Source organism: Rhea americana, unplaced genomic scaffold (genome assembly GCF_003343005.1).
Source record: "Rhea americana isolate MKP2758 unplaced genomic scaffold, rheAme1 scaffold_8, whole genome shotgun sequence".
NCBI lineage: Eukaryota > Metazoa > Chordata > Aves > Rheiformes > Rheidae > Rhea > Rhea americana.
The window spans coordinates 1,228,290-1,254,664 of NW_028186978.1; the positions used below are offsets into that span (position 1 = coordinate 1,228,290).

At 40.8% G+C, this 26,375-nt stretch overlaps 1 protein-coding gene across 1 annotated transcript in view; it reads right to left on the reverse strand.

Moving 5' to 3' along the window:
• Window positions 1-1,553: 1,553 nt before the first annotated feature.
• Window positions 1,554-26,375, reverse strand: part of KIT (KIT proto-oncogene, receptor tyrosine kinase) — a 111,852-nt gene continuing 87,030 nt past the window's right edge. The window contains exons 9-24 of the mRNA XM_085322827.1: window positions 24,559-24,748; window positions 23,331-23,446; window positions 17,989-18,103; window positions 16,514-16,707; window positions 15,332-15,438; window positions 15,108-15,234; window positions 14,742-14,846; window positions 14,543-14,653; window positions 12,806-12,956; window positions 10,891-10,979; window positions 10,403-10,530; window positions 8,325-8,447; window positions 5,507-5,618; window positions 5,311-5,410; window positions 4,646-4,751; window positions 1,554-3,464 (exon numbers count right to left, since the gene is read on the reverse strand). Coding sequence (XP_085178953.1) covers window positions 3,339-3,464; window positions 4,646-4,751; window positions 5,311-5,410; window positions 5,507-5,618; window positions 8,325-8,447; window positions 10,403-10,530; window positions 10,891-10,979; window positions 12,806-12,956; window positions 14,543-14,653; window positions 14,742-14,846; window positions 15,108-15,234; window positions 15,332-15,438; window positions 16,514-16,707; window positions 17,989-18,103; window positions 23,331-23,446; window positions 24,559-24,748 — 2,000 coding nt within the window. The 3' untranslated portion in view covers window positions 1,554-3,338. The remainder of the gene's footprint in view (window positions 3,465-4,645; window positions 4,752-5,310; window positions 5,411-5,506; window positions 5,619-8,324; window positions 8,448-10,402; window positions 10,531-10,890; window positions 10,980-12,805; window positions 12,957-14,542; window positions 14,654-14,741; window positions 14,847-15,107; window positions 15,235-15,331; window positions 15,439-16,513; window positions 16,708-17,988; window positions 18,104-23,330; window positions 23,447-24,558; window positions 24,749-26,375) is intronic.

The following is a 26,375-nucleotide window of genomic DNA, read 5'->3' on the forward strand; positions in this document are numbered from 1 at the left end:
ATGCATGTATATTACACTGGTCAGTAACTCCACATAAAGTGTGTTTCCAKCATCATCATCTCTCCCACAGAGCCTGCAGCTATTTGTTCTCCCACTTGCAAAGAAAATGGAGAGTTACTCCCAACCGCTCGGTAAGAGTGGGATTTTTTTTTCTTCCATTTCCAGCCAAGTGAATGTTACAGCTGAGATTCCCCAAACTGCCCTTGCTGATGGTCCATGGAGAGGTGCTGGTACCATGGTGCTAGTTTTTTTTTTTCTTTCTGGGTACAAGAATACTTTGAAGGACAGCTGAAATACTTTCCATGTAAGCAATTGCTTAGAGCTGGCATAGAAAAATGATTCAGTCACCAGTAGGAAGGAAAATGGTGTGTGTGACCATGAACAGGAATTGAGGCAGTAATCACTGTAAGCCTTTTAATAAGAAAATAAGGGAATGATTTTTTAAAAGAAGTYTGACAAAAGAATGCTCTGTATCTGCTGCTAAATCATGCACCAACCATGCTGATGCGAAGCCTATTACAGCACAGGACCAAGTCTGGGCAGGTGAAGCAGATTCCCAGTGGGGATAAAAGCAGAAGGTCTCCCGCTACGCTGCAGCGTGGCTGGGAAGCGTTACCTTTCCCCTTTAACTTTATGACTCCCACAACCCAAGCAGCACTAGGTGTATATTGCAGTTGCTACTTGTTCTCAATTTAAGCTTCATGGACATTTCTTCAGTTCTGATTTCACTAGGAAATGCAGACCATTAAAAACAGGCCTTATCTGTGGGAAAACAACACGAGGCAACGGAACTGACTCATTAAAGAAGAYCATTAAATTAATAAAGTTGCATGTTCTCCAAAGCTGTTTGAAATCCCAAAACTTTGCTGCGCCCAGGCTCSAAGACTGTTCCCAGTGAAATGGAGGAGTCCTCCCTCATGGCATCGCGCACGGACAGCCCAGCACGAGCCCTAGCGCCGGCAGCAGGAGGGCTGCAGGGTGCGTGCATATGAGCGTGAGCAAAGAGGGAATACTCAGCATATYGTCTTCAGCAGGCTCCAGCTCCTTTTAAGACCATACTCTTAGTGACATACAGATATTTTAGTTCAATTTTAAATACTCCCACTCGTGTCACACAGACTGCATCAGCAGTCTACTAGATCAATCTTCTAGTTGCAAAATTCCTATAAAATAAAGCTGTACTTGATTGTCAAAGTATTTATCCCATATGCTCACAGGTAAAGAACATTCATAAAGAATAAACATCAACGTTTTCTGGCACATATTTGCAAAATGTTTCAGATTTCCAAACTTTACCTCTATGTGGCCAGACATTCTGATTTTGCTTCAACCCAAGAATTTATTAAGACTTACATGAAAATATTCCATCTTAACATAGTACACAGCAGCATTTGAATACATATTTACAAATTTATTTGAACTTTTCCGAACTGTAATTCTACAACTGAGCAACATATCCATAAGTGTTTCATAAACTTTCAAACACTTACATATTTATACATATACTTTTTGCATATATATATATATATAWAAAAATATTTTTGAGACTCAAGGACTGAGAATAGTCAAAAGGACATTATTGCTACATTTCCATATTTACAAGAACAATGCATAAAACCATTCAAAACACCAAGCCATGGCAAAGTAAGTTTCAAAAATCCCCAAATTATAAAAATATAAATTTCAAGAATGAAAAAACCCAAAACCTCTTTCAGCTAAGTGTCCGTAAAGTACCGAGACATCTATAATTATAACAACTAGTTTGTCTACAGTTGCTCTGAAAGCCAACACACTACGAAAGAGCTTTTATAGCATTAAACTGAAAATGCTCAACAACAAGTATGCATAAGAGTGCCTCCAAACAACCGGCTAACTTTGGAAAGGTGCAACAGCCTAGGTAAGTTCAGTGCAAATGGCTAATTTCTGACTAGCTTCGAAAGACAAATTTCTGCAGCAATAAACCAAATGCACAGTCACATAAAGAGTGTGGTATTCCATATAACCTAAAATATACTACCAGTGTGTGTTTATTTACAACTATCTTGCATTTGGGCAGTTAGTTACACATTTGAAATGAATGTAAACTCAACCAAAMTCCTGGTAAAGTATAAGTTACAGAGTGCTTAAGTGCATTGTAAATAAATAGGTACTCTGCCTCTGAAATGCTCCTCTCAATGCATTTGCTAATTTATAGGTGACGGAAACGAAGGAAGGAAAGAACTAGCAGTGTTTCTGATGGGAAGGGAAGGGGCTATAAAACACTTGAGCACAATCCTGGGCTCGACAGATACCGACCCCAACGCCTCCCAGTGACGCTCTCCTCCTCCGTTGTGGTCCCAGCGCTACGATAGAGCTAGAAAGACGAAACCACCGGGGTGGGGAGGGAATGGCCCTTTCCAGTTAGAAATATTCACCTGGGCACGGGAAGATAAACGAAGGGCTCTCAGGAGAGGACTTGGAGCTTCTGCTCTCCTTTAGATAAGATGACCCGTTAAACAGCCTCTCCTCCGCGCACGCGGTTCGTCATAAACGGCTCTCCGGTATTTCGACTGACCCACCTATCTTTGGTGACCACTTTTGGATGCAACTACGAGCAAAACAAGTGCCTGAGCCCCCCCGCTGCCGCGGCCGGGGCGCAGGGTGCCCGCGGGCTCCCGGCCTCGGGGGCCGCGCTCCGCTCTGCCTCCGGCTCCCCGGCGGGGTCGCGCCCGCCTGCGCTGCCCTCTCGGCCGCCGGTTTGAATCCCCCAGCGCCTGGGAGGCTTTGCGGCCGCGGGGATTCGTCCCCGTGGCCCGGCACGTCCAGCACCCTCGCCGCCCTCCAGCCTGCCGCGTCCGCCTGGGAACGGTTCGCAGGCACGGCTGCCTGTGGGAAGGGGCCTGCAAAGCAACTAGCTTTGTATTAAYTTATTTATTAAACCCAGCAAAATAAAGTTAACTAGAAAAATGAAGAAACGTTTTCCAGGCACAGATCCAGAGCAGGACCGCTGCAGATTTGGTTTGATCTGTAGTCATCTCATTCCACACCTTGGCTCACGATTATTTTTTTTTTCTGTTTTTTTCTTCAGATCTGGCTCTCTACCGCAAATACACACAATATAGCAACATATATACAGCTTCAGTTAACATTGCAATGACGCCTGTAACCGTGCTTGGCAGATTAAGTTTATGTGTAACAGTGAGTGGTAAAGGACAGTATTACAACAACATTTCAGCTACACGGTGGAAGTAGTGAGTAAAAGTATGAGAAATTATTGAAGTCATCCCTCTCTCACCCCCTGCAAAATACAAACAGCAAATCCATCCGGGCTCCTCTTGCTCCAGCCACCAACTCCTCTTTCAAACWTCTTCACGTACCAGGAGAGGCTGAGTCGAGGAAGTGCTGCTACCCACCGAATTAATGCGCACGGAGTGATCTGTAGCGTTTCCTTGACTGCAAGGTGGAGTTGAAAAGTTTGCGTAAACCTGCAGAGCCCAAAGACCGCTGTCAGTATTGGGCAGAAGGCTCCCTTCATTCATACACACTCAGAAAGCRCTCCTTTGCCAGCAACTTCCCAGTTTATGCTATGTATACATGTTAAAGACACCCAGCTCAGATGTTTCTACACAAATATAGACAGAGAATTTCAAAAGGTCTTGGGCATAATTGCTCTTTAAATGAGTCAAGAACCTCAATCTCAATTATTAAAAACACTGCAGCATGCRACTGCACACTAAACTTAAGCTATGTTTGAAAAAAAATGCAGCTCAGGTTATYGTTAGTATTACCCCAGGAACATTGCTAACATTCTTACTTTTGTTTCAGTAATGCCTGCACCTGCCAAAAATATTCTACAGGGYGCAATTAACACCAACAGCTTTCAGTTTCCTCTTTTCTCAAATTCTCAGGAAGCCGTGTACTTTGTGCCCAAACAAGGCATCTAGACCGCACAAGCTTTATTTTTAAGCCAGATTTTAAATCTTCCTTTTTAAAAATCCAATAACGCTCAACGTTATGGTGAGAAAATCCCAGTCTCTGACATGCCTTGACTTTTTCTTKGGACTGTTTTATCCAGCTACCCTCTCAGGAAAGGTTTTACTAGAGAATGGTCCAAAGAGCAACACATATAGTAACTAGYTTGTCACCACATACCTCCAAGTTTATATAAATATTGCTAGGTGAAGTAACGGAGAAGAGAGAGAACAGCAGAAAAAGCGCAACTCCTTTACCCAGAAAGCTCTTCAAATAAAAGCCAAATACTCTTCACTTCTGAGATTTCTCCCAGATAAACAGAGGCTTTCATAATTTAGGATAYGATGAATTTATGAGGTACCACTGTATTTTTTATCGTCAAAATTGTTGTGGTAGGTATATTTTGAGTGTAAAACATCAAACCATGCAAAGACCGCTTGCTAGCTGGTACCTTTTTCAGTGTATAGGCCTAGACAACTGCTGCACATCTGGGGAGAAACGGTGCAACCAAGCCGACCTGAGYAGCACAGAGATCATTCCTGCCACCCAAGCTCACAGTGCAAAAGTACACAAATAACAGCGGAAAATTCATGAAGCGCCGAGGTCCTTTGCTCCTCCCAGCTCTAGTCTAAGGTCTTGCTTGAAACAGTTTTGACCCCAAAAGACTGATGGGCCATAAGGAGCCCACACTTACCCGGGGGGCATTATCTGAAAGCTGCTGCTCAATCAGCTGGACGATTTGTTTAAATGTGGGTCTCTGTAAAGGATCAGCATCCCAGCAACTCTTCATTATGTCATACCTGCAAAAATGCTAAAATTAACTACTACAACTACTACTAAAAAAAACAACTACTGCCGGGGAGGGAATTCTGAGAGCTGTTGTCTTGTTTCTACTACTACTTTTAGAGAGGGAATAGGCAGAAAASTGTGACCAGGTCTCACCATTTAACTTGCTTAAATGGCTTGTAAAACTAGAAATAGTACTGTTAACACCTGTGCTTATGACAACAAAGGACTCAACACTAAGGACAGGCTCTGGGCACAGTTTTCTTTGACAGCTTGCTGAGTGCCAGTCTGTTTACAAAACAGCGAATTAGGGATGGCTCAGAAGGAAGGTAAGTGGCCAGTCCCCTTGCAGTCAAGAAATAASAGCACAAATGCAGACGTTGTGTACTTCGACGATACATCTTACCTACTGCTTTCTCTGAAATAAAAATGTTTAGTATGCTCTGTGATATGTCAATCYTTGAAGCACACGGAGCAGATGCCATGGTGAAGTGATCAGAAGTTAAAAGGCAAGAGTGTATTGGCAACAACACAGGCCCGTTTGGTGATTAGCGGTGCGGGCTGCTTGCTTACATTTCAGGTGGTGCACACTCGGGGCTGAACATCCTGTATCCCTCCTTGATCATTTTATAGAACTTGGAGTCCACGGGCATCCCTGGATACGGGCTGCTTCCTGTTAAGAGGACAAGTGAGCAATGTCATCTCCGCATCAAGAATAAAATCAAGATGAAAACGAATCTCCTAAACCACAAATCTCCAAGCGGCTTACCTAAAGAAAAGAGTTCCCACAGYAATATTCCATAAGACCAGACATCACTCTCAAAGGTGTAAACGCAATTAAAAATACTTTCAGGTGCCATCCACTTCACTGGAAGTCGAGCCTTTCCAGGGAAAAGAGATTCAAGTGAGATAATGGACATAATGTGTAAAATTTAATAACATAAAATTAACTTCTGATACTTATGTGCTTTAAATACTTGTTTAATTAAATGACAGAAGTATCCAGCCAAGATATCCTCCCGAGAGAAGGACAAGTGCTTCACGGTTACTGATCCGTCTTTCTACGGGTCCACCAGACTTGTGCAATACCTTGCACTCTGATTTTCTGCATACTGTGTGATTCCCCTTGTCTGGTTATAAGGGATGGCAGGAAATCAGAGTGAAAGAGTATGTGTAAACATGGCACCGTTCCTTATGCAAACATACAAGCCTCCTTCTGTGGACTGGCCATCCTAACTATCACTGAAAAGCTCCACATACTCAGTTAACAGTGTATCAGAAAAAAACTGAAAATTCACATGAAAAAAATACATATTGACAATTTGCAAAGGTTCATGTGGGAACAGACATTCCTCAGGAATGCTAATTGGGGCAGAGGAAAGGGAAAACGCATAGAAAGCATTTGGATTTGCTTCTGTTTTCCTCTCCCTGCTCTGYCCTTTTTCTTGTCTGACTGGGGCAGCCAGTTAAGCCTCTGTCCTAAGCAGTTGTCCTGTAACAGGAGAAACCAGATCTCTTCTTAAGTCATCTTRCAACAATACGTACAAACATGTATTTCAGCCATATCATAGAGAAGAGCCTTGATGTCTCATAAAGGAAGGAGATAGGTTTGGAAAGCAGACAAATGGAAAAGAGAAGAAATGAGGCTGAAGACATGCAGGATTTTTCGTCAGCTGCCTAACGTAAGAACATGCAGCTCAACAGCGAGGCRACCACAGGTCTGTGTGTCCTGAATATCAGACAGCAGGCACTCCGCGTGCCCAGGCCCCCAGCTCCGCCAAGGTGCTGCCTCCCAGCAGTGTCCAGGCCAGTAATGCCCCAGGGCTCCTGGCCTGGTTTAAGATCAGATGCTACCAGATGCCCCCTGTAGCCACTGCTTCCTCTCTCCCCAGGTGGCTGCAGCCTATCCTTTTCTGACCCCGTCGGGTTAAGTAAAATCCAGTAAATTTAAAGTATAGTCTAGACAAGTAAAATGTAATTATTTACTGCCCACTTCCCTTGCAAGCAGCTGGTCTGTACCTCCCAATCCTACGATGGATCAAGCAGCTCCTGACCTGACACTGAGCCTGAAAACTGCCTTCTTAACACTAAATGTCGCTCAGTGCTTTGCCAGGAGAGCCATTCCTGAATTATCTGGACTCCTGATGTTCCCTCACCTCAACTTCCAGGCATACAATGGCTGGCACGAACACTGGTTTTGAAGACAACAAATAAAACTTTCCTTCCAGCCCCTGCAGCCTGTAATAGGGTTGCTCTGGTTGCCTGGGACCTGAGGGACTGTTGGGGGGCAGCAGAGGTGTCTGAGACACCTGAGGTGCCAAGAAGAGAGGTTAATGGAGAGTGGCAAAAACCATCAGTTTTTTGAGATTTTGAGAAATGCTCAATTGTGGGATTTTCTTTCTTTTCCAGCCTGACAAAAGCCCGGATGGGCATCCTGCGGTTTGTGCTGTCAAGTCCTTAACTAGAGGCCAACTTCGGACTTTGCTGAGCAATCAGACGGGGGGTGGTGAGGGAGCTGCTGTGCTGAACATAGATCTTTGCTTCTTTTAAAAACTGAACAAATCAAAATGTGTGTGCTCTGAAGGTAGTGGATGCGTGCACATATCTGAAGTGGAATTAAGACAGTAACATAACAGCAAAAATCTGTTTGAGAGGCAAAATACCTGTGGGCAAATCACCTTCCCAGCACACTTCTCCAGCTAAACCGCAGAGAGGCTAAATTTTCTGTTGCAGTAAGCCTCTTTTTACTGCTCTTGCATTTTAAAAGCAACTTCAAGCACTGCCAATATAATCTGCATGACTTCAAAGAGTCTTTGTACCTCTGCAAAGGCCCAGGAGATACTAGTGCAATTGATACTCTTCTGCATACGTGGTTTTAAACTTAYCTCATCAAAATATTATGTCTCATTCCAACTAATGTTTACCTATTACAGGGTAGGAGCTATAGCTGCAAGTTAAAGCCATATTTATTACACATAAAAGGCTAGAATAAGTATATGTAATCAGAGAAAAATTAAGGCTTCTTTGCTTCCCACTATACCCTAACSAATAAATTCAACTTCTAAGATCTTGTTTCTGTTGTCTGAGTAACATTTCACAACAAAGAAAAGGATGCAAAAGCCTGTTATTTAGATATTTTTAAAATACATTATTTCAGACATGGACAAAAACAGCAATGCCCAGAGCAAAAGTTTCCAAGTACTTACTTTTAGGTTTGATCTACAAGAATATTCCAATCGCAAAGCTTAAAAGTACTCACAGAATAGTAGCTTTTAGTATGTTCAGATATAGCAGAAAGACTACACTTTATTTTGGTGCAACAAAAGCATCTCCTCCAGTATAACACAAAATCAATTACAAGCATGTTTTTTCAATGATAACAGCATGTATATATTACACATTTGTCAACACACATATCTAGGTCAGGAACTGCCCCTCTTCACAGTTCTGGCCCTGGTCAGCACAGATATATATCAGACTTGGGATGTCTAGATATGGTCTAACTAAGAAAACACTTTCTTTGCAAGTCAAGAGAATATAGAAGAACTCCCTGAATTTCAGATTGGTGAAGTATCATATATACTTACATTTCCTTTGACCACATAATTTGAATCATTCCTTATATCTCTTGCCAGGCCAAAGTCACAGATTTTTGTTATTCGACCATGAGTGAGGAGAATATTCCTTGCTGCGAGATCCCTATGAATGCACTAAATAACAGACAAACAAACAAAGTTATTCTATAATATCCTTAAAGCACTACTGCTTGGTTGCATATTTTCGTAGCTATATACTTACTGCATTATGCATTTTTGGTAAGCTGAAAGTCAAAATGAAACCATGTGTTGGGAAGCTTATTCAGATGATTAAAAATTCTAATACTTTCATGCTATTGATCCACATAGGTAAGGTTGTGTATGCTTTTCTTTTAGAAAAGACCACCTGCAGTCACTTCAAATTTTCCAACACTTCACAGTTGCAGCTAAAGTTTAAGGTATTTGTTCTACGCTGGGGATAGAATTTTTTCTTAAATTTTTTTATCAAAATATCATTGGCTTGTTTCCTAACATAGGACAAATTAGGGGTAAATGTGGTTTGATTCTAAAACAATTCCAATCCTTTACTAAGCCACTGCTGTGGCTGAGGGGGAAGAGTTGAAAAGTTGAAAATACAGAAGATCGTGGTAACAATTTCAAAGCACACAAGTTAGGAGACTCACACCCATTTCAAAAATACTCTTTTGGAAGACTTAAAGAACAACCTGCCTAGGAGAGCTTTATGAGCAGGTCTAAGTCTTTGAAAATACTCCAAGTTTTCACGTGCCATTATCTTTTAATGAACACTGTGATGTGTTTAATGACCTAGCTAGCTTATCTTCCAGCTTTCATTTAAGAAGTATGCATGTATTTGTAACTGCAGCTACAGAAGGGTTGTTGAGTTTACCAGGAGTCATATTTTCTTTCTGCGCAACTGTGGAGGGCATTTATGAAATGACATAGCTCTCTAACAGAATTGTCTTTCTCCATCTACTACAGAAAGCACAGCCTGAGGCTCTTGCTTTACTGACTGCATATAACACGCAGGACACAGTTGTCTATAAACAGCTAAAGATGCTTCCATTTTTCCTTTTCATTTTTTCCTTAAAATCCAAAATTTAAGGAATTCCATGCAAAAAACACTTAAAATATCGGAAGATTTGATCAATTCAAAATCAGCAAATAGTAACTGTGGGTTGCAATGACCAACCTAATCTCTGTTCCTTTGCGTGTTTGCACTGAGGAACTATTTTTAATGACAATTACTGTTTTGGGGGACTCTCCATCAAATCCCAGTCCAAAACATAGTTCACTTTGCACGTGGAAAGCTAACAGTGTAATTGCACTGCAGGAGTAAAGTGAAGGAACAGCCACATATCCAACGAGTCTCTGCTTCATTCCTCCAGAAGTAGTGCATTTGTTATTGTATATAGATGTTGTCCACTGGAGGAAGAACTGTCTTGTGATGAGACACCGTGTGCTCCTCAGGGGAATCATACCTCCAGGAAAGACTCGTATCCTGACTCCCCCACAAAGACACTTTTATGCTGCTGAGCCCTGACACATTGCAGAAGAGCAGTTGGGAACTCTGCGCTGCTGGTCTGCGTGGGCTGCCCTTCTCTGAGGGCTTCCTTTGGTAAACCCAAGGCAACTCACTCAAAGCAGCTTCAGCTAAGGGCATGTTTGAACACAACAACCCAAGAGGACCAAACACAGGAACTTGTTTCCACACGGTATCTTAATGGTGTTTCAGGGTGCAGCACACATATTTCACTGCAATTCCTCTCATCTGTCTCCTCTCTTGACATTTCAATGAGCACTTTCTGTTAATGAACAAGGCTTGTAATCCTACTGGCCTGAACGATGGACGTGCATTGCTTCATGTTGACTACTGTATGCCCTATGTCCTGTTTTATAGAAGGAAAGATCACTTCTGGCAGATGAGCCCTTCTCAGTACAGAATTTCAAGACCGGTCGAAGCTTCACATATCAGAAGAAGCATCTCAGTTCGCAGTGCTTGTTAAAAAGAACAGCATTTAAATATGTGCACTACATTAAAATATGACAAGTGATGCTAAAGGAAATCAGAAATCTAGATTCTGTCCAGCTCTCAAAAATTTTTAACTTACATTTTTAGAGGCAAGGAAGCTCATGCCCTTTGCCACCTGGTAAGAAAAGCTTAGTAGATCTTCAACATCTAGAGCAAGTTCATCATCTTCCAACATAGAAAGGGTAACATCCTGATCAGTGTAGGATCCTATGCAATACAAACGCCAACAGCTTTTGAGTGGACTATGTATAACCACAGAGAAACAGCTTTGTTTTACATTAAACAAAACAATGATCTGAACAAGTACCAGACTAAAACCACAGAAATAACCCATTGCCAAGTAGTAAAAAATAATCCTGGTACTTCATATAACTGTGGAAAAGCACAGGACATTGTAATTTAGCATATTATTCTTTTTTAACCTTTCTCATACCAATGGTATGAGAATTAATGGGTATTAATTGTCCACATCCAACAGAAAAGAAGTATTCTAAAATTGAAAAAATCCATACAGCCTTCTTCTCTACACTCCAAGCAGCAGATACGATTTCTTATTATTGTACTTACCAGACTTAACTGGTCTTTTTTTATCAGCTTTTGGTGGGACTGAATATGACACTCCTGGTTTCATGTCCATGTACTCATTGACAACATCACTGTAGAGGCAGCAGGTGACATGAAATGTCATTTAGTGAGAAAGTCTCAAAAATCATTCAAAGAAAAAGTCAACATTAAATCAACTTTCTGAATATAATGCTTCACAAATTAATAACATTGGAAAATCATGGGTGTCTAAAAAAAAGATGAGAAAAGGCCTATATGGAAATAAATGGTCGTAAGGAGAATTTACGATGCATCTCAAATTTAGGAGTTTGGCTCAGGTAAGCAAACAAAACCTTTCACATGTGAACGGTTTATCGAGACTAGAGTCTCTAAAAATTAATGGCCAGATGTTTCATAGGATCTGCTAATGCTTCCTTCTTTCACTTAGGACAACTTCTATCACAGTATTCCAGTGATTCATGGAGCAATTGGGACGCAGAAGACAAAACAGTAAGAAACAAACAAACAAATAAACAAAAAAAAAAACAGTTAAATTCAGAGTTTCACAAGTTCCAAAGCAGATTCACATAGATTTCAAAGAACAAGCCAAGGCCTGGGACAGTGATCTGCTATATTTTTTAAATTTCTTAATGTTCATTTTCTTATTTATAATTCAGCTGTACAGATTCTCATATTATATGGTTTATAAATATGAAGTCAGGCACCTTTAGAAACAATGGACGAGCTTCAGCGTTTTTCACTTAGATGAACAAAACCATGCCGTTAGAGCTCACACAGACAGAAAGCCCTTCCCTATCCTAAAATATCTATTTACTTTATGAACAATAAATGCAGCCACAGAGCTAACATGGGAAGTAGCTATGAGATCACCAATAGCTTTAGTCACCACCAAGCCACAAACACTTCTGGAGCGTTTAGCAGCTGCAACTCTACAGCAAAAGCGCGTACGAGAATTTGGTCAATGCTCCGCTGTTACTACCTCAATTTACGAAGTACGCTCGAGCACTGGGATTCTCTCTAACTCACACTCAGAAGAGGACACACACCTGTGGAAAACCATAGCTTCGTGTTCCTCATGAAAAGGAGCCGTTTCTTTAAACCCATCTGCGGTATCATGAGCTACGCATTTTCTGTCGCGGCACATACGGCCGTGCTATGAATATGTCTYGCTGGGACAAGGAACTTCCTAAGGGACTTACTGGTTCTTCTGAGTTGTGTTTGCCGACATAGAGTAATGGACCCACTGAGGCAACACAGAGACTAAAACCAAGAAATGGATGGGTTATTGTAACAGCTTTGGCAAATTATTTCTCTTTTATTTTCTGAAAAGAAGGAATTAGCAGGAAATCTGCTTGGCAATGTACTTGAAGAAAACACCAGGCTTGTATCTAAAATGAACAGTGAAAAATACATAGATGAAGTAACTACAAAATAAAAGTGCAGGAGCAATCTCAGAGTGGTGACACGGGTTGCATTATCACAAAATCCAGTGAACTATCAGTGACAGCTTGCCTCTAATACAGTAAGGCACTGTTTTTGTTGTAAAAACTCATTTCTGAAGGCAGGAACTTACAAGAGCTCCAAATATTAACATCACAACACTGGGGGAATTGTTACTGAAKCTGCTAAACAAGTGCTGCCAATGATTAACAGTAATGATAAACACAAATACATATTAAGATTGGAGCCAAGGAGCTGCATGAAATAACTACAGGAAATTTGATAAAGAAGTAAAACACAGAGCACATACAACGAACTGAGCTCTGTCAGAATAAATGACCCACTGTACGATCTCCTTAATTAAATTGTTTTCTCGCACAGCAAAGAATCTTCCAAGCCTGCTGCAGGAAAGGTTTCCAAATTTCCCCTCCTTCTGTATTTCTCAGAGCACAGGTATGTTTCAACAGGCCATACTTACGCTGCAGGCTCTGCCTGRTGCACCAGGTTCTCGTAAACCGCTGTTTCTGTGTGTTCTTCATGTTTCGGACAAATAAACGAATCTCGTTTCCGCCTCAGAAAATTCAAAAGATCACCATAGCAGCAATATTCTGTAATCACCAGAGTGGGACCTGGAGATGCACGTGAGGTTGAGAAAGCAGGTTTCCGAAGCATTGTTTTCAAAGCATAAAACCTTACATAAAAATAGCATTCAGCTAAACACACAAGCCAGGCTATTAAAAATCACACTACCCAACACTGTCTAGACTTGAAAAGTTATAGAAAAGTAACCTCCACATCCTCCCTTTCACAGATCAGTAACTACTGTCCAGCTAAAGCTGAGTCACTCCCAATTAATTTTTTTCCCCTCAATAGTATTGCATTATACAAAAATTAAACAAATAAGTCTTTTTCCCTCTCTTCAAGTGATAACGGTTCTGGCCAGACACATCTGTTTGATTTTGCTCACTTCCTGAAGGAAGTTATTTGTTCCAAACGTTAGAGTAATTCAAGCTTCAAACATTAATCCTTTTGATTCACTTCTGTTTACAGTAGAGCTTCACACTCCTTCAGTAATGTTTTGGAAATGATGTAGAGTGTTATATTCTGCAGTATAATAGGAAAAATCATTCAAACAGAACAGCCTGCTGAGACAGAAAACTACATTGCACAAGGTYTTCGAATATTAAAATGAAATCTAAAAGGAGAAACAAGTCATCTCCAGTGCGGATGTTTATAGATCAAATATATGTTTTCTGAGTGAATAACTACAGCTATGACACTTGAATATGCAATCATGCTGAATGTTATTTCTGTAAGGTTATTCTCTTCCACCATTTCCTAACCTCAACAGTTTACTTCTATTTTTCTGCAGTTAATAATTATAGGTTCTGTAACGACAAAAACAGTGATTATCTCAGGATTTTCTTAGAGTCCCCATGATTTTGCAGCTGTGTGAAATAGATATGCACTTAGGCCAGGGAATCTGCTTTGTTGATCACTTAAAAAAAATTTGCTTCATCCTATTTTTAAAACATTAAATGCAGAASTGAGAAATGTTGTGCTTCTGTCTAAAGCACTGAATTTTTACAAGCTCCTTTTCTTTGAAAAATGGAACAAAAACTTGGGAGAGCAAATATTTGTGTAAGAAAGAATGTCATCTTGTTATTAAAATGCACATAAATTAAAAAGCAGTGTTATGGTTCTTAAGGAACAGGGCTGTATCCATTCTSTATTGACATTTCAACTAGTTTATAGCTTTTATTAGAGCAGAAAATAAATATACTACTAATGTTAATAATGCATAATATTATAATATTAATGCCAGTATTCTTAAATATAACATTTGGGCCATGCAACACTATTTGGGAAATTCCTTTTCTCAACTTTTTATTGTTTAGATTTGTAACTTTAATGATGCATTAACAAATACGCTAACAGTTTAAGCAGAACACTGGAGAATGATACAAAACAAACCTGTTGACTTCATCTAAGATGCCAACAAGCAACCAATTCACATATCTTTTCTCATTCCTGAGAAACAGGGTGGTGGAGAAAAAACTTAAGCCATACATGATGATAGCCATGACGATCTGTGAACCATCTAAGCAAGCATTTAAGATTTCTATAGTTAACAGTACTGGATTTTTCTTCACAAGTTCCTCCTTCTGACCACACACAAAAAAAGGAATAGAAAAAAAAAAATCAGTAACCCTACCGCCGATAGTGCAAGCTCCAAGTAGATTCACAATATTAATGTGGTTACCGAGGTAACTCAGGACTTTAAGCTCTGACATCAAAGCTTCTCTTTCTGTTAAATGGGCACTTGCTGCAAGGCAAAATACAACGTTCAGTAAATAAGACTCCTAGCAGAAGGAAGTTAGAAAAAAATTGTACAATATATTACAGCAACTTACGTTTCAACATTTTTACTGCTACTGTCATAGCAGCATCAGATTTAAACAGACCATAAGCAGTGGCTTCAACTACCTTTCCAAAAGCTCCAGCACCAAGGGTTTTGCCTAATAAAACCAAACAAAATATTGCATTACAACTTGGAACACTTCTTCATAAAAGGTTCAACATTTTATTTATGGCATCAAGGAAGCTATTCTACATATGCCTACTTGCTTTTTCTCCCAAGGTAATTATAAGCAATTATCACTATGATCGTTACTGCATAATGTCTTTTTGACAAAACTCTGCTGCGTTTGACCGTGATCTCCTTTTATGAGACCTGAAGGCTTCACCTTGCAGAAGAAGATAAATAAATTTAAACTAACCAAAACTCAGCCGGTTTCTAGGAAACTCCCATTTGTGATCATAAGGAAGTTGTGTTGGGTCTATGTAAACATAGTTGTTCCCATTTATTTCTTCAACAACTTTCCACTGAACTTCGTATTTGGGTTTCTGGAAAGGAAAGAGAATGGCTGTCACGACTGAAGCATGCAGTTGCTTCATACTTCAAACACTTCAGTAACTCAGGCAAAGGAGCTTCTGACTTTACCTGCAAATATATGTACACCAGAATCATGACTGCGATGCACATCAGTCCTGCAGCTACTCCAAATGCGATCAGCAAGGGTGTGAAAAGGGTATGAGTACGGATTTGTTCTGGAAAGAAACAGAAAACTCTGCTTAAATACTGAAAAAGAAAAACGATATTAAGAAGATTCAGGTGAAAAATCTTTTCCCGATTCTTCCACACTGAACAAGGTTTGGGGTTTTTGCTTTCCCAGACGTGCTCCAAATACATGAGAATCACTTTGCTGAGTGAACCCTAAGGAGGCGCAGAAACCATGCTGTTTGCTTCCTCACACATCCCAGCTTCATCAAATTAGAAGTCATGAAACCAAGACCAATTAATGCAGGGCTTTCTCATGATCACAGTCAATATAGATTAAAGACAGAAGCTTTTGAGTGAGACTTTCCTTAAAATCCAGTTTTTCAAGTATGATCTCTACAACATTATCCTGGCAAGTAGAGGTTTTGCAAAGTAGTAAAGGAATACCATTGTAATAAAATCAATATGCTCCAAATTTGGCTTGCTTGTTTAAATGTTTTACCTGAGTGTAACAGAAAAAAAAGAAGCAGAACATTTGATCTTGCAAAGAAGAGCAAAAATTTACAAATAGGTTTCAATTCATCTGTGTTCTAGTGGTTTCTTTTATTTTTGCAAACCCACAAATACTGCTATGGATGACAAAACCCTTAAGCCCTTTTGCAGTAAGTTGTTGTTACTTCTTTTACAWGACCAAGGCCTTTAGGCTCCAGTCAAGATTGAGACTCTGTTTTCCCTAGACATTGTGAAAAAATAGAAAAAAAATTGCAGTCTTTCCTTGAAAGAGCTGACAAAGACARGAAAAGAAAGAGGGAGAGAGAGATAGAATAACCCACTGTAATGCCGTAGGTGGTTTGTGTCCGTGCTAGATCTCATTGCAGACAGAAGAAAACCAGCTAGTAGTTTTGGAGCAGTTAATAGACTATACCACTGTATTTACTGAAAAAKGAAAAGTAATGCATTGACAGTAAGAAAATGTAGTTTAATATGTTATCATGCACTCAGGCACAGTACCGTAARTTTTATTACGGCAAAGCTAACACACTGAAAGTGTTAATTCTCTTATGATGGAAAGAGCTGAACGGCACCAACATTAACTGTGGTTTATACTGTAGTCTGGTTCGTTACCTTTAATAGCAAAGTTGAAGAAAGCTGAACTTTTGTCCCCGTTGCTGGAGGCCTCGCAGCAGACRGTGCCGGTGCTCCTGAACAAGCTGACGTTGATGGTGCTCTCAACCAGAATTCTTTCAAAGGACGGCACCGAGGAATTKGTGTAACTGATTTTCACATCCATGGGGGATATTGTTGGTGAATCAAAACACCTGGGGGAAACAACACTGTCAATTACCTGCTCTGAATTACTATCTGCAATGAATGACAGGTCTTGCTGTTAAGTTAGATAGTCCCTGCCAGATCAYCAGCTGACTAAGCAACACTGCTCCACAAAAGGACTGAGCTGAAGATCTTATCCTCGACGTTCAGCATACTCATGATGCCTCATTCTATTCTCTGCAGTGGGTGAAACTGATACATACATCAAACCTGACCCAAATGGACACCACAAGTCTTTGCAAGTTCCTTTGGCTAGCAGTACCTACAGGTCTGCAAGCCCATGACGGCCTTTGCACTGATGAGCCTGCATATTCAGCTCCAGCTTCAAGCAGTTGTGGTCCTCTCCTACTCTTGAAGACTTGCCCCAAGCACTGTTTTATTACAGCGCAAAATATCTACAGCCTACATGCAGCACCACTCCACTCATATGCGGCTAGAAAACAGCCAGTTTTGTCTTTTAAGCTGTTGTCCACTACCTTTTTTTCCTAAGAAACAGTCCATGAACTCGTTAAAAGTACACAACCTTCTTTTTTAAAGGAATAACTATATGAGCACACAGTTGAAATAAAAACTGTACTGTCTACTTACTAGGAAAATAAAAATTATTTTAGACATAAAATAAATTACATAGGTGGGAAATCTGTGACTTGCTAATATGGGATCTATGACCATAGTGAAAGTCAAAGAAAATCTTAAAACATGCTTCATAAACATTCACTTCACAGTGAAACTCTACAGTCTTTTTTGAAGCCTGGTAACTAGATATCAGGTTTCATTCTTAATAACTCCAGACTTGTTTACCCTGTCATATGCTTCATGTGAACAGAAACCTAATTACTTTGTGTCTTGAAAAATTATATCATTACACAATAAAACAAAAGATAACAGCCATATTCATAAGTGATTCTGCAACTGTCATTCCATGAAATTACATACAAAATGCGTGTCATGTGGGGTTTATATCATGTGATATAAACCTTTCAAAGTCAGCTGGTGTACAGCAGAGAGAAAGTTTGACTTTTGTTTTTCCACAGCAGAGAATGTTGATTTTTCCCCCTTCAAGGGGTAAATGCAATGGGAAGTAATGAAGTATACTCCTCCTTTCCCCTCAGACACCACTGTAAACAATGTAATCCCTAAAACGATAAAAAAAAGTGATGCAACATTTGAACATACCTGTTACAAAATTATTTTACATTCTTAGWTTTAAATTATAAATTAGGAGTGTGACATCTAGAATAACTTTTGGAGACTCTGGTTACTTAACTCACCTCTGTTCAGTTCCTGGGCAAAAATACCAATATATGGTAGGCGCTGGGAAGCCGGCTGCTACGCACTGGAGAATATCATTGCTAAGTATATCCAAAGTGAGAATCTCCGGTTTTGCTGCAATAAACACAAATGATAGTCACGCATTATGGGAACAGACAATTTGCATTGCCACTTGTCGCGCACCTCAGCAGCTTGTGTGCATTACCATCCATGGGATTACTCAGGTGAACTGAGCTTCGCACTTTTAAGGGCGTCTGGGTCTGAACTGTCTCATCTGCGTCATCGCTGCTAGTAGTGACTATCTGCAAATTTGTGAAAATCCATTCAAATTGTTATACTGAATGCTTGCGTTGGATTTCGGAAGAATGCTTTACCTCCACTATATATTTGGTTTGATAGAAGTCCCTAAAACAGCAAAGGCAGGAGTTTAATATACCAAAGAAGTTTGTGTTTTTGAACGATAGCGCAGCTCCAGTTCCTGTGTCAGATGACTTTATAAATACATCCAAAGGACGGTTTCTTCACAGGTGTAACTGTGCTAAATCTGTCAGACCACATCTCCTCTACATCTGCCCTCTTTATCAAACACTATCACCACAGCCAGAAAAGGAATCACAGTGCAACACGACCAGCGCTTAYACAGATCCGTGGGACATCAAAAACACGCTGCTTGTTCCCACAGTCMCATCCCCGCAGCGGCGCCCGATGCCGGGGCTGACCCACGTCCCGGTAAAATACCACTGCGCAAATACCAGACTGGCTGAGTGTTTGAAAGAACGCACGTCCAGGAAGCCAGTATTTGGAAGAATATATTGGCCTTCTAAACGCTAAATCGTGATTGCTCTGCAAGTTTACAAAACAGCCCAGTCAGCTGATTGCCCACTGGCGATGGGACACGCCGCTTTACTCGCTGCACTTGTTCTAGGAGCTGCTGYTTTGAGCAAGGCAGGAAAACAGAGCAATAAAACAGACTTAACAGACACTAGTCCTATGTCACAGACCTCTATAAAAATACAAGCAGAACAACAACATAGTTCCGCCCAATATTAGCAAGATTTATTTCATGGAGAACCTGAATTAGACACCTGATTTCCCACAGCTACCTTAGATTCCTTTCAAATTACGAAAAAGGTATTTTTGGAATAGAGCCTGCTTCTTCCATTAACATGGCTCAGCTGACAGGTACAGATTAAAAGCTCACGATCAGTTAATGGAAGTTTACCAAAACGTAGGATTGACTCCTAACGTCCTGAGAACTGCCGAGCTGCACTGACTACAGTGGAGAAAAGCAGATTTACCTCATATAAAAGCTGCATACAGAGACTTCCTTGCGCTGCRCATGAGTTTTTAAGGAAAATTCTGCTTGCTGATTAAACTGGAGGCAATAAAACACACATACGTCCTCAATCATGGCCCGTCTACACATGACTCATGTTACAGGAACCGAATGTTCTCTCACTCCTAAATCTGCATGCTGTGTTTCATGCAAGCCATCAGGAAACAAACACTGTTGCAAAATGTCGAAATGGATTTTCAGCATTACCCAATTGGTGCAGGACTTTTGGATAATGCACATCTCAAGTAGCGTGAGACTTCATGGAATATATGTACTTTGACCTTCTGAAACKCTTGCTAAAAATGATTGAATTCTGAAATTTTAATTAGTTTCTCTAATATCCACATATAAAGAATTCCTTGAGGTATGTGCTGTGTAATAGGCAACATAACAACTCAACTTTACTCAAGAAATGAGAGAAATAAAATGAGAGAAAAAATGAACGTTAAGCAACGGGGAAAATATCATGCCAGCTTTGGGCTGCATCTAACATCCGACTTGGAGTGAACGAAACCAACACGCCCACATCAGTCAGACGCTTCTCCGCCGTAAAAACCAAGCGCAGCAAAAGCCCGTCGGCACGCTCCTGCCGAGGGACACGAGAGCGAGGGCGCCCAAGGGACACGGCCCCCACGGCAAAGCCGCCGGACGGGCGGACCAGCCGACGTCCCGCTGCCGCGGTGCCGCGCCGGTGCGGCCARCGCGCCTCCGCGCAACCCGCTGCACCCGCACCAGCGGCCAGAGGCGCAAAGCTGTCACTAAAGGATCCTCTCCGAGAGAGATTTTACTGTGCTAGGTTTTTGATTTTCACTGCCTAATTATCCCCGGTATTAGACAGGCTCTTAATGACTATTCATTGCTTACTGCTCTGGCTTTAACCCTTTAAATATTTAACGCTGCATTAAATTGCACAGTATATATGCATATTCTCTTCCATAATTAGGCATTAGATGTCTTAAACCTCTAATTTCATTAAGTTTATTAACTGCTTCTCAGCATCTATTGATGTCGAGTCTGAATGTAACAAAGAGGATGTCTAAGAGGCAGCTCTTATTTTAACTCAATGCTCTGTACGATAACATTGTTGATTTAATTACTTTTTATTATCAATTTCCTTTTTTTCATCATTAGCATAGGAAAATAAGTGTCTCAAAAGTAACATTTAATTGCTCTTGTCTACCATTACAAAGACAGGCAGCTTYATTCCTACAGCAACATTTTCTGGATTGGAATGAATCTTTTTATAATATCATGGTGACTTTGCATATGTTCTCTATMTATTCCAATGACAGGAAAAATGCTGAGTTTGGCTTCAGGTGATCTGTAATATTGTGACTGTTTTTGTCTTTGCAGCACAAGCCTGAACTGCATAGATAATATTTTGTTGACTGTAATTAAGCGCAGATACTATTTTGCACTAAACTCAGACGCGAGTTTGAAGATTCCTCCACTAATTGCTAGGCGCATTGTAGCTTGCCACTCTGGAGACTCCTACAATTTCTTAACTGTTCTCAGTTCAGAATGCTGTTTGTCAAGTTGTAATTTTACTTTTGGCTCCTAATTTTAGAGCTCCTTCCTTACTTATGTCACGTTTACTGTGACTACCTACTTTTTCTTTGCAATTTAGTACTGTTTCAGAGTAGCATATGCAGCTGCTAAAGGTATTTAAATCAAAGGTAAGTACTTCTGCACAAGCCTTCAGCAAATGTTGCAGCATCGATTTTTGTTTATGTGAAGACAGTCTCCTCCTGCTTACGAATCCTGTTCTACCTGTTTGATTATCTTCTGATTACTTGTTCAAGCCAGATGTGTAAACATCAGAAGCCACATCCTGGCAATTTATGCAAAATCCCCASTGACTACAGTACCAGGTCAGAACACACAGTTAGACCAGTATCTGACCCACCCACACATGACTCGCCTTTGGCAGTTATGCTGCTATTTCAAATAATATGCTATGTTGTTATGCAGTCTGTGTTTCATACCTACATGATGAGCATCATATGAGCCACTGAAAACAGGAGGGTAGTTTTCTTAAAAAAACAAAACACTAGAAGGATCGATCTATTTCACCCCCGTTTTCAAAGCTAAAAAATATTTGCAGTAGTTAAATTAATAGGCCAGAATAAACCTTTTTTGAATCAAGAGCATCAAATTACTCATGTTAGCAATGCCTGTAATCCATCCAGGGACGCAGTGCATCGTCACCAGGGCTCTACTGAGAYGGCTAAACGTCCTCCCTGCCCTTTAGGACTGAGTCCTTTCTACTTTCAAGACCAGCCCTTGAAGGAAGAAGGAAGGAGACATGAATATTGCTGCTTGTCAGCACAAACCATTCAGGAGAACTAATCCATTTACACTCTCTCCTGCCCTGGCTGTTCTGCTGCTCCACGCTGTTCCCAGTCTGGTTTGCTAACCACGACCCACAGGGATTATCAGCTTCTGTCAATTAGCAGATTTCTAAAAAGTGGCAACAAGGAGCTGTGCACAGAGAACYAGTACCCGAGGATGGCAAAACTGCTTCTCTTAGTTATCCTCCCYGGACTGCTCCCATGGAGCCTGCAGAGCCTGCGAGATCCGAGAGACAGACTGGAAACCACCYGCGGCGCTCAGCGCCCGCAGCCCTCACTGCATGGACACGTACGATGCCACAAGGCAGAAGACACTATCCAGCCTCATGGGAGCTGACAGCCCTGCTGGCAACTTGCAATTCCTCTCATTCCTTCCCAGAAATTAAACTTTATGCTCACCAATCTGCTCCTCTAGTCTGTTAAGGCAGTGGAACTACCCCTTGTGACTGTGACCCACACTTATTCCTGGGGGTAAAGGGTATCCGAGGCCAGTGCCCTCATCTCAGAAATCACAGGTAGGGAACGGAAAAGGCACAGTAATACAAATGAGTACATTCACAGGTCAACGAACAAATGCCATATTCCAAAACGAACCCAAGCATTTCTGTTCCCAAGCTCTAGCATCGCAAAGGGTGACACTACAAATATTACTTTAGTGATAAATGGGAAGAACTCTGAAATTAATACTTAGAATTCAGCATATCTGTGGAAGTCTCAACAATCCTCTGCATAATTCCATACCCAGAGAAGGATACATTGTGGCTGAAGTGTAACAACATAGAACTGTATTTGCAGCATATTCACTCACTTCCTATACAGTTCCTAACGATGGTCTTGAAAGTATCACTGCCTGCCTCACCTTAGTGTCTCCTGCTTGCTCGCAGTCCCCTCCTAATTTAATTTTTCTTAAGCTTGGCCTTTAGCATCCACCAATATTTGTCTGCTGACAGCATGAAATTCTCTTATGGGATGGCTTTTCTAAGAAGGACAGAGACTCTAAAGGTTTCATTTAATCTATTTTGAAGTTTAGCTTTTGTCTCAAAGAATGCTGTTTGGAACCGACACTGACGCTCCTTTTTAAAAAGTGTGTCCTAAAGATGACAGCCTGCACATTTCTCAAGCTATGCAGACTTCTCTAAAATAATGCAGATCTATATTACTGTATAGATGTATTCAGACGCCAAAAGGCACAAGTGAATAATTCTCCTGACAAGCTTTCAAATTCTGCATCCAACTCAAACAAATTAAAGACAATTAATAGCTTAAGTTGGCTGCCAAAAATGCAAATTGTATATCTAATCCCTGTATATCCTGCTCCACCTTAAATTATCAAAAGTTTATGGTACATGCTTATTTTTGAGACTGTCTTTCCAGGTGCTACAGTTTTTTTCCTATATAAACTATCTATCTGCTATCTCCAGTAACCTCTGGAACATACTTGCTATAATGTTAAGGTCAGGCTGGGTAATAGGTGGATCTGTGCGAGTACTCCACGTTTTTATATCTTGACATTTAAATAGCTTTACAGAGTGTGCTTCACGTCAGACATCTTCTCATATGCTGAACCACACTGTGACATCTTGTGCATACATTATGTTGTATAAAATACAATGACTGTGATAATGAAATATTTCAGATTGTTCACTTTACTTACTTTTCACATAGACATTAAATGTTACAGAGGAGCTGGCATCAGAATTGGACACAAAGAACGTGTAAATGCCTCCTTCTGTTCCTTTTAATCGGGTAAGGTGAAGTTCACTTGTGTAGCTGCAAAGAAGAAATTAAGCATGACTGATGCTCACAACGTGCAGTTAATGTATCAGCCTAGGGTATCCCCACAGAGAAAGCTAAGATGTGAACTGTTAGTGTGTTGCCTTSTGCACACACCATCCACGTAGACACTCTTACTACACATTATGGCCACCTTTGCTCTACAGCCTAGAAGAAGCTTTCCCATATCTAAGGTCCAGACGTGTGGGTTGACTGTGTCACAGCTCAGCACCAGGCTGGGACTCCATGCACACACCAGCTTCTGCTCCTTTGCTGGCTGAAGGGGGAACCTCAATACACAACCCAGGCCACACGTGCTAGGTGCTTCACTGGATTTCTGGAAGCTGAGGGCTGAGAAGAGAACTAGAGGGCACAGCACAAATAAAAGCATAAGCTTTTGTCCAGAGCATGGTACTCTGGCAGCGGAGTGAGTCTCCATACATGAACAATTTCAAATCTGCATTTTTGCTTATTGGGCAGCAATGTTATCCTGCAGACATGTCACGATGTATGTGGCACATTGGTCCCTCAAATGCTGTGGTTAGTTTAATACTATTCCAAATCTAAGTTAGCTGGCTTTGCATCGAACTTAATGTGGCAARGCACATGTACTACAAGGTCTTTTAAAATTAAACCTTGGCCTTGCACGCAGAGATGCACAAAGAGGAAACCCACCTCAAAGAGAGACAAGATCTTGGGGCAYGCGTGACAGACCCTGGGAGTGCACCCACTTGGGTACAGAAGAACAGCACAGCCACTGCTCAGGCACAGAATATACCCATAGACCAAAAGGGTATAATTACGCCTGCCTAAGGAGCATCCACGCTGCCAACCGCACTCAGACAGCACCAGGAGCTGATCCTGGGCCAAAGACCCAAACGGGGCCCTCCAATACACACTGCCTCAGACCCTGAGGCACATCTCTGCGTCTCCTCCCGCTGTGTCCGAAGCATTTCTCTGGCACGTCACTCCCCGTGTCTCACACTGAGGAGGAAGGGAGTGAGGGAACAAAATTACGTTTTCTTCATCTCCACTTTGATCTTGTCAGGGCAGAGTCTAGTTTGCTGTTCCAAAGTGAAATTTATAGTACTTACAATCATTCTTATTACCTGTTGTTGCCCACAGTCTTGAATCTGACATAATGATCCGATGAATTCTGCAATGTTTCGTTCATGTACATCCACACTTCTTCCTTCGGTTTTGGATACGCCTCATATTCAACTGTTAAATTTCCATTTTGTCCTGCGTTTATATCTATTGTGGTATTCATTGTTGCAAACAAACGGACAAATCCTTTAGCTGATGGCCATAATAGGGAAAAAARAAGAATATTAGAGCCATTTAGAGGATTGTCAGTACTCTAACTRCATTTACACTACTTTAAGATCAATGACCAAACATCCAGCTGTGAAACAGGAAACTTTATCTAGGAAGCAGAACTTGAACTCTCAGCTGCTATAACCAAGACCACTAGCCATAAACAGTAATGAGACAGAACTTAAAACAGCCTTGAGTGCTTTAACAGAAATAATTCCATCTTCTRGTGATAAATATCTTTTATTTGCTTTGAGAAAAAATGCAAGTATATGCTTGATTCTACTCCTGTTTTTAAATTTTTCCAAAATTCAGAGCCACTGACTGTATAGTAGGAAAGAAACACTAAGAACAAAAGCAAGAGAGATCACAGAATCACAGAATCAGTAAGGCTGGAAGGGACCTCTGGAGATCATCTMGTCCAACCCCCCYGCATCCAGACAGGCTTTGAACATCTCTGGAGAAGGAGACTCCGCAACCTCTCTGGGCAACCTGGTCCAGTGCTCCGTCACTCTCACAAGGAAGAAATTCCCCCTTATGGTCAGGTGGAACTTCTTGTGCTTCAATTTCTGCCCAGATGGATCATTTATGCCAATATACTAGAGTATTTAACATCTCTTTGTCAAGTGTAATTAAGAATGACATTACGAATGAAGCTATTAAAAACTGTAATTAGAGAAAAATATGCTAAGTCCACAGGGCTGTATACCAATTGTCTTAAACTAAGCCATTTCTGTTCATCTACTGCTGGGGCTTAGTTTTTTATTTGGCAGGTACTATTTATCACTGTGTACTTCCATTCCAAAACATCATGTGGAGCAACATCCTTATCGCAGTGGGTTTCACTTCATTAATAAACTTCAGTCCTAGCATATTTGAAAGACAAGTTTTTCAGTCCTACCCAAATTCCCTGGAATCACCAGTTTGACAGACAGATTGGAACTAAAGGGAAACACGTTAATTGGGAGAACTYGAGTTTAGACCAAAAGTCAATCTCAGATCTCCGCCTCTTCCCACTTTCTAGTAATCAAACTACTGTGGCCAGCTAGTCACTTCAGCTCATGAAAATTACAGCCAGCAGGCCTTGGTGAAAGCRTACAGAATTGGCAGAGCACTTGAAAGATGCTGCGGAGGAGGAAGGAAGATGTTAACTCACAGCAGGCAGGTATGGTCCAAAAAAACTCTATCGTTAAAAAAGAATAAAGGTTTAAAATCTGGAAACGTATGATTTTTAGTTTCTTTGCAGACCTCTTCTATTTTCTGTATCAACACTGACCTCCCACTGAACTTCAATCAAGATTCTAACCAAGAGCCTGCAAATAAAATTTTATGATGCTATCAGTCCCCAAAACTGAATTTTAGAGATTGCTTAACTGTTAGTAATTATGAAATTTATCACAATGCCCATTATTTCTCATACATCTTTTGGCTAACATTAAAGCCACAGTAATTTAGAATCTGATACAGTTTCAAGGATCTCTCCCTGTATACCACTTTCCATGATTCTGGGAGCTGGCACAGTTAGGATAAACACAGTCAATTTGACAATGAACACTGAAGAGAGTAGAGACATAGTTTATTTTATTTTAGACCAAATTTAAGAGGGTTGCAG